Here is a 14,381-nt window from a genome sequence, read left to right as displayed (position 1 = left end):
CGTGAGTGGCCTTGTCCCCACAATGTGTCACATCTCACCTGGACAGGAGTTCAAGGTCGTTCAGGCTGAATACCTTTTTTTATTTCAGCTCCTTCGAAAGCACATTGAGTTCACGAGCAGGGTCACGTTTATGTGGAGGCAGATGACCCTCCCTGTCATTCATCCACAAATGCACACGAGTATAGAAACAAACACAATGATTGCTGACAGTTAAGTTAGGGTTAGAGTTTGACCTTTGACCTACCATCTCAATAAACTATGCAGCGGTAACACGTGTGCGCACGGACACACACATGCACACACTTATGCACACACACTATTTTCCAATGTGTATTTCAATAGCTCAATAGCGCCTTAAACCAATATTGAATGCCCGACTTCTCTTTTGCAGTATAAAGGTTAGCGGTGGTTAATCATCTACGTGAAGCGGGAGGATCTAATGTTCTACATCAAACTGTAAATCATCCGACATCGCTCACACTATCAGCTCATGCCAAATCCTCCATATCGCTCGATGCCAGAGAATTTTAATAAGCAGGCATTATTATCAGTTCATTACGAAAGCACTTATCCTCATAAGACCCTCATAAAGCACTTGATGAAAAAACTTGATGAACTGCAGGTGAGCTGGTCGACGGTTCTGACTAAACCAGGGCTGACCAAGCAGATCAGGAGGCTTATGTGGGCCGGTACCAAGGACAAAGGCATGGCCCACTATGAATCAAATTCACCAAGAGTGCTCCATTCAAGGGGAAATAGAAAATAAATGGAAATTGAGACAAGAGTGTGCTGCTTTTTCTGAGCTAAATATTGAGTAGGTCAGATTTGTGGAGTTCAGGTGACTGTTCTGTTCTGTTCCAGGGTTAGGGTTCCCCCCTAGGGTCTAGGCTATAATATTTGGGGTATCTGGAACAAGCTGAGCTTTCACCAGTAGGCCTATACTGCATTTGGGCAGCAACAGCAACAAATCTAAAAATACTGGTGCTGTTGCCATGGAGATTTATCACCGCTACAAGACCTATTCAATCACTATGGCAACCTGGAATCCCTCAAAATATGGGAAGGTGACACACAACTTCTCCACAGAGCTCAAATCTACGGCACATTATCCATTCTTCCATTCTTCCATTCTTCCAAACCAATTTTTAGATTGGAAAGAGGCAGATTATCATCCTGCAATGCTGATTTATATGAATGCTTTTCAGACTTAATCACCCACACAACCCAAACACACACACACACACACACACACACACACACACACACACACACACACACACACACACACACAGTCAGCCTGAGAAATAAACAGAAACAGAGAGTTATACTGAAAACCTTGAAAGATTTGGGTGTAACAGAAGCCCATAACCAGAGGCTGGGAACACAGCCAAACACGAAAGGTGCACATGGTACAAACAGGCACAATGTTGCAGGGCTCTGAACTATGAGCCTGGACAATCGATAAGAAATTAACCAAGGACAGGTTTGAAAACCTCGATAACGATTAAAGAACTTTATATAACATCTGTAGAAAAGGGTAGAGGGACAGGGACAGAGGGGTTAAATGCTATAGAGTGGAAAGTTGAACTGACAGCAGATAGAATAGCAGTTCCCAATCACAATCAGAATAAGAATCTGAATTATCTTTATTGCCACATAAAAATATATTTTGTGTATTTGCCCATACAGGAAATTGACTTGGTGTGGTTGGTGCATAAGATATAAAGACATATAAGAAAATAGTTTAAAAAAGACATAAATCAGATGGAGCTGAGTCACTGATGCTAAGCATCTCGCCCCTTGTGAAAATAACCTGAGTGGAATTGCAATAAAGGGAATTAAAAGACAAAAACAGACAAACAATCACGCACCAACACACCAAGGCGACCGTAGGTGGCGCCATCTTTGTGTGATCTAGGGCCCCGTATTTCAAAACTTTAATTTGGATCAGGATGATCCAGATTCTCTTTTGCTACAGTATGCTGGATCAGATGGAGCTGGTGGATTCCCTCTCTACTACTCCAAATCTGCCACGTAGATCTGATCCTGGAGAGCAACAAATAATCTGGATCATTCGGATATAGATAACGTTTTTTAAAATACTGGGCCCAGTTGATAGTTGTGTTAGTGTTATACCTCTATAATATATTAATTATTAACGTATGTTTGGCAGGTGACATAAAGGGATAGTGAGAGTCAGGTGAACTGGATACCATGGATACCAGCTAAATGCTAATGCATTTAATGGAAGTCTCCAGGTACAACTAGCTAGCTCCTCTTAAAGGTCCAGTATGTAACACCAAAGTATGGAACACCTCAGGCATGCATGCAGAAACACAACAGCTAATGTCTAACACTGGAGATCATTTTGGGTGGTTATATTATTATGTATTATAACATATGGTTATATAATATTGTAATTCGTGTGGTTTTAGAAGCAGTTCTTTTTGGAACTATTGTCACATATCATTGTCACATGTCATTAATCAGTCGTGACAAAATGATGCACAGGGATAGGCTGTGGGCGGCCTCTGAAGTCAACAAGAGCAACCCAGCTTTGGAGTAGTTAACGGGATGGAGGTGGAGTGTGTCTCCAGCTTCAAGTTCCTAGGTTCTAAGTTCTTAAACGGTCTTGGACCCTCAACTCCTCAACCTGCAGCAGCGTCGATACTTCCTGAGGAGACTGAAGAAAGCCCATCTGTCCTAAAGATTCTGGTCAACGTCTATCAACGCACCATCAAGAGCATCCTGACAAACTGCATCAAAGTGTGGTGTGGCAGCTGCTCTATGTCCGACTGGAAGGCCCTGTAACGGGTGGTCAAAACTGCCCAGTCCATCACCACCCGGTGCCCAACTCCCCGGCATCTAGGTCCTCTAGCACAGGCGGTGTCTGCGGCGGGTATGAGGCCTCAGTAGGGACACCTTTCACCCCAGCCACGGACTGTCTACGTTCCCTCACCACCAGGCCAAGGAACAACTTCTTCCCTGCAGCTGTTTACTCTGTTGTAGACTCAGAATCCCAGTGATAGCCCCCCCCCCCCCCCCGCCCCAACAACAAGAGGAACATTGACTCCCAGTATCAGTGTACCCTGTGTGTCTCAGTACTTGTACTCTGTGCAATGATGATAAAGTTGTATCTAATCTAATCTAATCTAATCTACGTGGTCTATTTCCCTGCTTTTGAGAGGAGCTAGCTAGTTGATCCAAGAGACTTCCATTCATTCCGCTAACGTAAGCAATTTAGCTCCAAAACTATCTTCAAACTGCATGCAGAAACATAAAAATGGTGTCAATGACTTCATCTGACTGTGGGTAAGTAGAATGAACATTGCCAAAATGTCACACTATCCTGTTAACAGTTCAATATTGAGACTAACGTCTACCGTATATGTTGGTTGGTCTTTGAGAAGTTGTCTTTTGCGGAAGGTAGAGCTTATATGTGACACAGTCTGATCATTTGGTCCGCATGTCGGCAACCAATCAAAATGTTCAGACTTTTATTTTGAAACACGGACCTACATTTCAACGTTGTCGAGAATCACAACACAAACACAAAAACTAGTCAAGCCAAAGTACTGCAACGCAATGGATTGGGTGAGTAATCCCCTCTGTTACCTAGTTAACTAGAACACTACTTTACATTGTTAGCAGGCTCACAAAACAAGCTGTGTTAGTTGACTATAGCGATGTGTCATTGATTTTCAACAACGCGGAAATGTATTCACAATTTTCGAAAGAAAAGTCCGATCATTACATCAGATCCCGACATGAGGACCAAAGCATTAGAACATGCCACATTTTTGAAGCATTGAATCAATCATATAGGAACTGAGCTAGCATGCTAGCATTTTATGTAACGTTATGATGGTAGTAGGCTGGGATGTTAAAGGTAGGGCTGCGTCTTTCTTTAACACTTTATATGCCGATTGTCCACAGGTTAATAGACAAATTGAGGATTCATAGTTTCCTTTTAATCCATCCTCTTATTGTCAGCATATGTGATGACTGCTACAGTAGACGTGGATACACCCACACACACACATACACACATACACACACAGTCTCTACTGTATATAGGTCGTATGCTGCAGGTTGTGAGTGAGTCACTCTTTTCAAACCGCCAGGGACTGGATTGTGCCAGCGTGGTGGTAGGAATGGGGTTAGGGGGAGGGGGGGATGTGCTGTGACACCCCAGGCGCTATGTGTCCTTGCTGGGCATCATCGAACCATCCCATCCTCCCCCATCCAGCACTCCACACACGTCATCAGCGCATCAAGACCTCAGTGCCTACTCTCATCCCCATTATGTGTTAGATCTGGTACCTATACTTTCTATTCGGTTGTTAAGTCGTGACGTGTTTACGGGTCCAAAGTTGTCTGAGGCGCTGTCTTCGAAATGCCTCAGTAATAATAATAATTCATTATATTTATATAGCGCTTTTCCGAGGCTCAAAGACGCTGACAAATATGGGAAAAAACTGGAAAGTGCTGTGTCCCTTGTTGTATGAATAGATCCAAGTCTAAAAAACGATTGAACTGTCATTCTACCGCTGTAGTACACTGGTACTCTGGTGGAGGGAATTTCTGGTTTGGACCCGGAAATTGCTAAACGTCACGTTTGACGTCAGACTTAACAACCGAATAGCACGGACCTCCACCCATATTGCTGAGGCTGAGTCTCTCCTGTTGTCTGTCAAGCTGCCTCCATCATTCAACTTAACTACATCCTCCTCTCTATCTCACTGTAAAGTCATGTACAGCATCAACAGCATCTCCACCTCTAACGATCCGGTACAAAGGCTTATCGAGTGTCTCTGTAAGCCTACACTCAAGTACTATGCTGTCCATACTCAGTTTACAGCTCTACTGATTAAGGTCCATATAGGCCTCTCGGTTATGTTACTGCTCTCCCCCCTCAACGATCTACACAGTAGATGAAAAAAAATTAAGTAGCCTTGAAAACCAATGGTAGGGGGCAGGAGCCTATGTCCTGTTTCTGTAGTGTGAGGTGGCTTGATGTAAAAGTACACCCCCTGGACATGACGCTGGTATGTCGCAGTGTCTTACTGGCCAATCCAAACCTTAATGCTGAGTACCAAGCAGGGAGGCATCGGGTACCATTCTTATAGTCGCCCACGGATCGAACTCACGAGCTCCCAATCTCAGGGCGGACACTCTAACCTCAAGGCCACTGAGCTGGTAACACAGTAGATTAGACTTCTGCTATTCACCTATTGCTAATTACACCCATCATCACCTATAATACTGTAGGTATCTGAGGCCCACCTAAAGCTTTAAAGCTTTGTTCTTTTCATGAATTACTTTTTTCCCCTTTTCTTTTTCCATGAGATTGTGGATTAAGCCTCTACCAAATGGACTGACTTATACAGCGCCTTATTCCAAAGCGCCTTACAATGGCCTCTCATTCAGCCATTCTCACACACATTCACACACCGACATGTGGCCAGCTGGGGGATCAAACCGCCGATCTGCCGACCTTGCGATCGTTAGACGCCGACCTTCCCTCCTGCGCCACAAGCCGACCCACCGCTCTACCACCGCATAGTGTGAAGCAACATTCCACACGTGCTTTCCTACAGTTTTTCCGGCCCTAGAAAGCCGATTTGGGTCAATCAAATCAAAGTCAAAGCTGCTGGCGCCGTGAGGAATCAACACCTCTCACTCGGGGGTGGGGGGGGTCAGGGTGCAACACGTAAACCAAGAGGTCAGTGGAGGCCATCGCCATGGCAACTATAGTGTCCAGCTTCAGCCAACGTCACACCACCTCACTAGCCCTGCTAGTCTGCATTGTCGCACAAACGCAGTGCAGCATTCTTTTTCCAATACAGATTTGAGGGGAATATAATCCCAGCAAGGGGGGGGGGGGGGGGCCTAATGCGGGGAACCTGCTGGGACGTGCGTGGCAGTCACAGACGTCACCGGTCAGGCAGCCAAGGGACAAAAGAAACAAAGTTAAACTGCTTAATAGGATTAATTTTCAAGGAGCGTGGTGCATGCAATGAGCGGTGTCGCAGCGTTTGGCTTCCCCTTTTACCCTCTCTCTAACACATCTATTACCCTCTCTCTAACAAATTTATGGGTGCACATAAACATCAAGCCTAGATATTCTGCAAATTTTTCTCAGTTTCTCAGTTATTGTGATACTGCTTTTTAATGCACATGGTCAGTTGTGAGTGGGGTATTCCACTCTTGCTAGATTTGGTGGGAAGCCCTGCCTCTGGTCTGATTAGGACGTGGGGTTCACTCCTGTTTGATCTGCCTCTCATCAAAGGTTCTTTACACAAGCACCATTTTACACCATTGTCGGCTTTGGATGTACAATTAAAACAAAGCCAAAAGACCAAAGAATCGTGATGAATGCTGCCAATTCACGTATGATGGAAGTGTATTGAACGTTTGTCTTGTAGTTGCCTATTATAACTAACCTCTGTCAACAACTTCAAAGGCTTTGATTCGAGAGGGGTTAGATGATCTCATTCCTTTGATTTATTTATTTTTAGACTAGGCTCAAAATGCCAAAGATAGACCAGAGTGGGCCACTGACGGAAACCTAAATGATGCACATGCAATTACTACTTGATTGCTATGCAATTATTCCTCTGCAAAATCCCCCTTGTTATTTCACCCTCTGCCCCCTACCCACCATTCACACAATCACATTCACAAACACGTTCAAAGACCAGACGCAAAATGCTTTTACCACAAACAAATGTCTTTATTTTTCCAACATACTGTTGACACACAAGTATACAAGAGAGAGGTAATCTGCACTTGCAAAAAAAACAATATTTACTAATGTCAATATCAGAACAGAACATTCATTAACAGTAATATGGAATGTAGTCATTGTCCATTTGTTTCTCATTTTTTTTATTCATTTTTTTTTTTGTAGAAATATGTCAAATAAATAGTCTCTATAGTCTTTGTATCTATTGTTCTTATCAACATATTCTCTTCTTAAGTCACCATTTTCAGGAATGAAGAGGAGCAAAATCAGACAAAAACAAAGAAAGTGACAAAGCAATGATGTCATCCCCTTATAAAAACTCTATAAATGTCTTTTCATTCAGGGACCAAACAGTACAGGGGGAAAACATGGTTGATAAAAAGGTTAAATCCCTTCTTCTTGTACAACTAAATCTTATTCTCCTGCCAAGAAAAAAACTAATGTTGGCGTTGTAAATCCTGGACACCCAAAGGCAGCACAAAAGTCTATATTTCTTTGTTGCTCGGGTCGGCAGAGACTTCAGGAAGAATACAAAATGTCCGCCGTAGGGCAGCGATGAGTCGTCGCTTGCTACAAGGCTGCCAGCGGCCAGCCCGTCCAGCCCAGTTCAGCCTGTACAGAACCGTTCCCCACTCATGTGTGCTGTGCTTTTGGGGGAAGTGGCAGAGAACTAACTCTTTCCGAAAAAAAACAACTCCTGTCATCTTACAGGTTTAAGCACCGAGTCAGACTCCCAACAACTACACTTGAGCTTGCCTTCTCTCTCTCATTCTCTCTCAGAGAGCACTAAACAGTAAGAAAACCACCACAGTCTGTAACAGAGGAGGAGGAGAGAGAGGGAGAGAGGAGAGGACGCTACAGGAGTCCCTGAGCCCGTTCGTAGACCAGAGTCTCATACACCACCTCTCCAAGCACGTAGAGAAAGAAAGAAAGAAAGAAAGAAAGAGAGGAAGAGCAGTTCGAAGAGAAGTGTGCAAGCGTGTGCACAGGGAGTCCTATCCTGTGTTAGGTCAGGAGGGGGGAGGGTGCAGGACCAACCGCAGAGAGGGCCCCTCCCCCGACCCGGAAGCATCCCAGTTCCCCTCCACTATGGTGGAGGGTCGGACCCCCGTGGTGGGCATTTAGGGACAATGCGTCGACGGAGGAGTCGGGCTAACAAGCTTAGTAGCTTTTTTTTTTATTCCCAGGGTTTCCTGTTTGTCCGAGGCCAGGGGCTCAGTCTTCGGCGCTGTGCTCCTCCAACTGGGAGATGATGGTGATGAGGTTCTGGAGGCCGAAGATGTAGCCGCTGTCCTGACCCTCGTGCACCACGCTGTCCTCCCCGTAGTCACGGCAGGTGGTGTGGGCAAAGTCAATCATACGCACGTCCACCATGGGGCTGCTGGCCTCTCCTCCTCCTCCGCGGGCCGAGCTACGGGCGCCCTTAACGTTCCCGCCGCCGACAACGCCACCGCTGCCGCCCGCCGGGGCAGAGCCGCGGGGGAAGCCGAACGCCGCCGCCCCCCCCTCCTCCTCCTCCTCCTCCTCCTCTCCGTCCTCCTCCTCTTCCTCGTCCTCGTCCGAGGGCTCGTCCTCGTCGCCGTCCTCCCCCCCGCGGTGTCGGGGTCTGAAGGGGGCGCGGGGGGGCTCGCCGTCGTAGATGATGAGGAGGGAGCTGGAGTAGAAGCGGTACGACTCGCAGGACTCCAGCACGGCCTGCATCTCCCGGAGCTTGCGCAGGACCGGGGAGAGCAGCTCGCGCCGCAGACAGCGGCCGTCGTGGAAGAACTGGAACAGGGCCTCCTTGAAGCCCGGCAGGGTCAGCTTACGACCGTGGTACTTGTTCATGAACATCAGCTGGCCTGAGTCGGACTGGTAGACCTAAAGTGGGTACGGCAAAAACACAAGCACGGTCGTAAGAATAAGAAAATGAATTGATGTATGTGTGTGTGTTTGTGTGTTTGTGTGTGTGTGTGTGGCGTATCATCCGAGGCAGTACCTGCATGCCACATAGTCGGACTCCGATGGAGGCCGATGTGCTCTGTTGGCATTTGCGGATCTGGTTGGCCTTCTTCTCCTCGGAGGCGTCGTCACCGTGCTGGCGCGTGCCCATCTTGAGGTCCAGGACACAAGGCACCGCATGGCGCCACGTCAGGTTCTCCAACAAGATGAATTCTGGGACAGGGTCAAGGGCCAACCAACAAAATAGAACTGGAAAGTAATCTGTCTGTCTGTCTGTCCACCTATCTATCTATCTATCTGTCTACCTACCATTTTAGACGGTCTCAAAATCAATCCAGAATGTTCAACAGAGGGAGATTGGAACAGCTCTCTCCAATAACTTCAAGTCACACCGGTAATTTTTTGGGATCAGTCTAGCGAGACACAATAATCAATCCTAACTGAAGCCGTAACGGAACAGAACCCTAGTAAAAGTGAATGCAGGGTATGCAGGTAGACCTTCTGGTCTTCTGAACGTCCGGTAAACAGGGCCAATGAAAGGATACTGTATTGGTTGCGGTGCTTGGAGTTCTCCTTCATCCTCTGGAGGTGCTGCTGGTGGCACTTGAGGCTCCAGGGGTTGTGTTTGATCTGAGGGACCACGTTGCCCTTCTCCAGGTTGTAGCGGAGCACCTCCGCTTGCTGCTGCTGCTGCTGCTGGGACGACTCCTCGCGGTTATAACTACACACAGGGAGGAGACGCAGCAGAGAGATGTTCAGCATCTGACACTCACCCTCTACATACAGTGGAATGTAGTCCATAGATTGTTGGTGTGTGTGTGTGTGTGTGTGTGTGTGTGTGCCCTTGTATGTGGTATGTGTGACATGCAAGAGTGACATTGACATCGTGTGCGTATGTGTGTGTGTGTGCATGTGCCTGTGTATATGTGCGTGTGTATATGTGTGTGTGTGTGTGTGTGTATGTATGTGTGTGCTCACCTCTTGATCTTGTCTTCCTTCTGTCTGATCTGTCGGGCCCGGTCTTTGCTGAAGTTGTCATTCTCCAGGAGCAGGGAGGACGACTGCTTCTTGTTGCCCCACTTGATCATCTTACTCTTGGGCTCGCAGTCGGCCAAGGGGTCCTTGTTCTCCGAGTCGACCGCCTCACTGTGGAGGGGGTAGGCGATGAGGCACAGGTTCTGCTCCTCGTCCTCTTCAAAGCTGACTGATACCACACCTGAGAGTGGGGAGAGAGACGGAGGGAGGGGTGAGGGAGAGAGATAGAACGATCGGTTAGTTACCAGACATTGGAGACCCTCTTTTATTATGCGATGGCTGATGATTTAGCCAAAGACCTCCCAAAACTGGGATTTCTTAGGCAACTCTTACCATTGTGTCCAGTCTCCAGCCATTAAAATACACTGTAAAGAGATAGATACACAGACACACACAGACACACACACACAAACAAACACAGGTATCCTATGGAGGGAGAACAGGTTTCAGAGAGAGAAGGGGAGAGCAGGGAGAGAGAGAGAGAGAGAAAGAGAAATAGCATGAGGCAGAAACAGCAGATGCATGAGTACTAGTGTAACTAGTGTACTAGTGTACTAGTGTACATGTGTACTAGTGTACTAGTGTACATGTGTACTAGTGTGTGTAACTGATAAAAAAATAAATCCATTACGAAGTGAAGAACAGAAAGATAAACAAACACCACAGGAGTCCAGAATGTGTGAAACTCAAATCTGATCTTTATTGACTAACCGCTGCCCTGACCACATCCCTGTGACCCAACCACAACAACTGATGAGTACATTACAACATTTCTGATAGAACAAAGCAAAGGAAAGTACAAAGATAAGATAACCACTTTTCGAACCATAAACCATTCATAAATCATCAGTCAACAACACTCCAATCAGCTCAGATACAATATTGACAAAAACACACCAGCAATGAACACATTCACTGTACAGTATGATATGCATCAGAGAGGTCTATAATTGGTATAAGTATATCTTCAGATCAAACAAAAAAAATAAAGTCATGCAATTGCACAGACTTGCTTAAGGGTGCATTTAAGGTCTGGCTTGCATTTTTACAAAGTTGAACATAATGTTTTTGGGCAACAATCCCAATAATCTGACAAATGAAAAAGGGGGGAAGGAAAAAACAAGAGTTGGGATGAGTGGAGGGATCGGGGAGGGGTGACAGTTTCTCCCTGGAACAGTCTCTCAGATAACCAGAACACTGTTTCTTAGGCCCGCGGGATAATTTATGATGCGTTCCCCAAACATGTGCACCCCCCCGCCCCCCCACCTAATGACGCCCATAGAAGGCCCTGTGAACTGCAGTTATCTCTGCAGGGAAGGGGGGAGGGGGGGTGTCAGAGAAGGGGGGGTGTCAGAGAAGGGGGGGTGTCAGAGAGGGGGAGTAAACATCACAGCTGCAGTAGCTGACAGAAAAACCAGATAGGAAGAGGGATGGAGAGAAAGAGAGAGAGAGAGAAGGGGGGGAGGAAGCTGCAGCATGACAATAAAACACAAAAGCAGCAGCTCTTTGCCTTTTTCTGTGATATATTTACACAACAAAACCCCCCTGAAAGGTTATCTTTGGCCTACAAAAAGGCACGCTCTTCGTTTTAAAGGAAGGAGGAAAGAGGGGCTAGAAAATGGCCGACAATGCACTTATCTCTCCTCTGCACCTTCTGCCCTGACATGATGTCATGGGAAGTGATGTCGTTATCCTGCAGAAAATCTCTGGTTTGTTAACCCTCTCCTGACCGTGACTTCCCCCCCACTCATAGATGATGCCGTCAGGACTGAGTGAGAACATGAATCAGTGAATCAGTGCTTTAGTGAGATGCATGTTAAATTGCGTGTGTTATGTGTTTTGTTTGTTTTTGTTGTTGCTGTATGGATGTGTGAGTGAGAGTGTTTAAGCAGGAGAGGGAGTGTGACCGATTGGAAGCATTCAGTGAGGTTTTAGAAATCACCAGTCTAGCTTCCTCTAGTAGCATAGCTTCCTCTAGTAGCCTAGCTTCTCTCCTCTCTGAATCATGCTCTGTGCCTCTGATAGTACAGTGATAGTGATACTATTAGTCCCACGATGCATTGCTGTGGAGTCAGTTAGATACCACACCGGCATCTTAACCTGCACAACCTTGGTAAGACAGACGCAAATCTGTGTGTGTGTGTGTGTAGGACTGTCTGTTCCTGCCAGTGTCAAAGAGGCACTGAACGAAACGTTGTGTCGTGTCATTTGAGATACAACGTAGAACACAATATTCCATCCTGTGTGTGTGTGTGTGTCTGTGTCTGTGTGTGTGTCTGCGTGTGCACGTAGGTATGTTTTTTCCGTGCTGGGCCGGCCTCCAGACACGGAGCATTCTCTCCCTACTCAGCATTTGGCCCGTTAGCGACGGTGATCTGTCCCATTAATTATTGACTCGCAACCCTACCGCAACCCGGTCCCTACCCCCCCTGTCCTGTAATTCTACCTCTCTTCTGAGGCATGTCACGGCAGCCAGGTTGACTGAGCACTCCCCCCCCCCCCCCGCAGGGCTACAACCATAGCCTCTCCTCACAGGAGGGAGGGAGGGGGCGGGTTTACATGACATCCCTCTGTTACAAGAACCCTGGGGCCTGGGGGCCCCCGTCCGACAGATCAATGGGCCCAGAACATCGGGTTCGTCTGCGATGTGCCAACTTGCAACAAATGCATCACACCTCCCCTGAATTTCACTTGAAGTGCTACTCTCTTGGTCTTACCTACCCACGGACACCTTGTTGTGTGTGTGTGTGTGCGTGTGTGTTTGTGTGTGTGTGTGTGTGTGTGTGAGGCAGTGGGCTCTTGTCCTTCGGTAAAAGGGGGGGTCATACCTATGCACCAAGGGATAAAGAGCCTGTCCCAGGAGGGAGGCATGCCCCGACACTGCGGTCCTCTGATGCAGCAGGGTGCAGTGGGTGCACCGTACTGTACTGGTCTCCCCCCCTCCCTCCCCCGCCGCCACTAAAGCTCTCTGTCAAACTAATCCCCTGTATACGGCTGCACCACCGTCTCCAACAGATCCTTAATCCTCCATACATACAGCCAATATTACACACAGCACAGCAGTGAAGGATATCAGTCAGGAAGAAAGAGAGTGAGGGTGAGAGAAGGAGAGAGAGAGACCGAGAGAGAGAGGGGGGGAGAGAAGGAGAGAGAGAGACCGAGAGAGAGGGGAGGGGGGGGGGGGAAAAAAATACTGGGCAATAGGAACATCATCACACGTCAAACATACACACGCACATCCTAAACTGATGGTTCTGATGTGGTTCAGATGGTTATAACAGACAGGTTTGGAGATAAGGTGGGGGGTGGTGGTGGTGGGGGTCCCTTACCTTTGTATTGCGGGGTGAACTTCCGCATCTCGGGGGGCAGGCAGGTGTAGAACTGGTGCTCGCGGGGGATGAGGGGCTTGCAGATGGTCTGCTCCCCGAAGCGCAGCACGCACGAGTGGCCCCCCACCTGGTGCACGAAGGGCTCAAGCATCACCCCTTTACCGGAGAAGGGTGTCCCGTCCGCCTGCATGAGGGCCTCTAGAGCGGGACTCATCCTCACTCCGCATCGGACTACTGAGGTGGGGGGGCCCACGGCGTCGGAGGGAGGGAGGGCAAGCAAGCAGCTCGGCCTCTCGTCTAGCTCCCTTATGCCCCCGGGCAGTACCGCTGTGTCTCGCTAGGGGGCGCTGTGGCGTGTACGCCTGCTCGGGCGTATTACAGCGCAGCAGCAGCGAAAAAACAAAGGGCAAAGCAGGAAGGAGAAAAGAGAGAAGAGAAATCCTTTTTTTGGTTTTAGTTCCTTTGGCTTTTCCTCGTCCGAGAAACGGGTTAGTTAGTACAGTCCCTGAGTGTGTTAGGAGCGTGTCCCTGTGTGTGTGGCGGTCATAGAATGTGGTTTAGGCAGCTCTGGGGGGCTGTAGGTCCTGTAGGGTTTCCTGTCTCACTGGTGTCTCTCGCCGCCGATACTGAACTGATGTCTCTGCTGGGCTCACAGCAAAACAACCCCCCTCGCTCCTCCCCCTGCCCGACCCTCAGCCAATCGCCGGCCGGCAGCTGTTGTTGGGTGGGACCCAAGCGCTGAGGACAGGAACAAGCAAACAAAGAGGAAGGAGAGAGAGAGAGAGAGAGAGAGAGAGAGAGGGGGGAGGGGAGAGAAAGCATAGAGAAGACAGAGAGAGACAGACAAAAACATAGGGAATAGTCATAGATTAGATAGATAGAGACATGGTTTGGTTGGATTTATATGAATAGCTGTCAAATTGTTAATTGCTTCTGCAAATACATTCTACTCAGCAAGACCATGTTGGTACAGTGGAGAATTTGAATCGGGGGGCGAGGGGGGGGGGCGGGGGGAGAGAGAGGAATGCAAAGAGCGATATCTAATAATAGAAAGTGAAACTGCTGTTTTAAGCCTTTTCTCTTTCCTTCCACCGGCTTGACTTCACTGTCCTTTCCTTATCAGCCGAGAGAGAGCAGGAAGAGGGAGGGAGGGAGGGAGGGAAAGAGAAACAGACAGGGAAGGGAAAACAGAAGACAGCATTTTTGAGAGGGAGTGTTTAGTAAGGCTGCTGTTTTAAGATGAAATAAATAAGGCCGTACTGGAACGAGAGACAGAAGTCTCTCATCAACATATCCCCCCTCTGTCCAAACCCAGCTGTCACAGACAG

At 47.7% G+C, this 14,381-nt stretch overlaps 1 protein-coding gene across 1 annotated transcript; it reads right to left on the bottom strand.

The window, feature by feature from the left end:
• Nucleotides 1–7,396: 7,396 nt before the first annotated feature.
• Nucleotides 7,397–13,670, bottom strand: LOC308173399 (inositol hexakisphosphate kinase 2-like). Its single transcript, XM_080548416.1, has 5 exons — nt 13,054–13,670; nt 9,668–9,905; nt 9,235–9,410; nt 8,727–8,902; nt 7,397–8,608 (listed from the first exon to the last, which is right to left on the bottom strand). The coding sequence occupies exons 1-5, from the start codon at nt 13,265–13,267 to the stop codon at nt 7,964–7,966; spliced, it is 1,449 nt and encodes a 482-aa protein (XP_080404542.1). The 5' UTR covers nt 13,268–13,670; the 3' UTR covers nt 7,397–7,963.
• Between the last annotated feature and the right edge of the window lie 711 nt (nt 13,671–14,381).

The sequence above is a fragment of the Nansenia antarctica genome (genome assembly GCF_963989245.1).
Source record: "Nansenia antarctica genome assembly, chromosome: 18".
Taxonomy (NCBI): Eukaryota; Metazoa; Chordata; class Actinopteri; order Argentiniformes; family Microstomatidae; genus Nansenia; species Nansenia antarctica.
The sequence above is the reverse complement of the archived record's forward strand: the minus strand, read 5'-3'. Positions and strand labels throughout refer to the sequence as shown.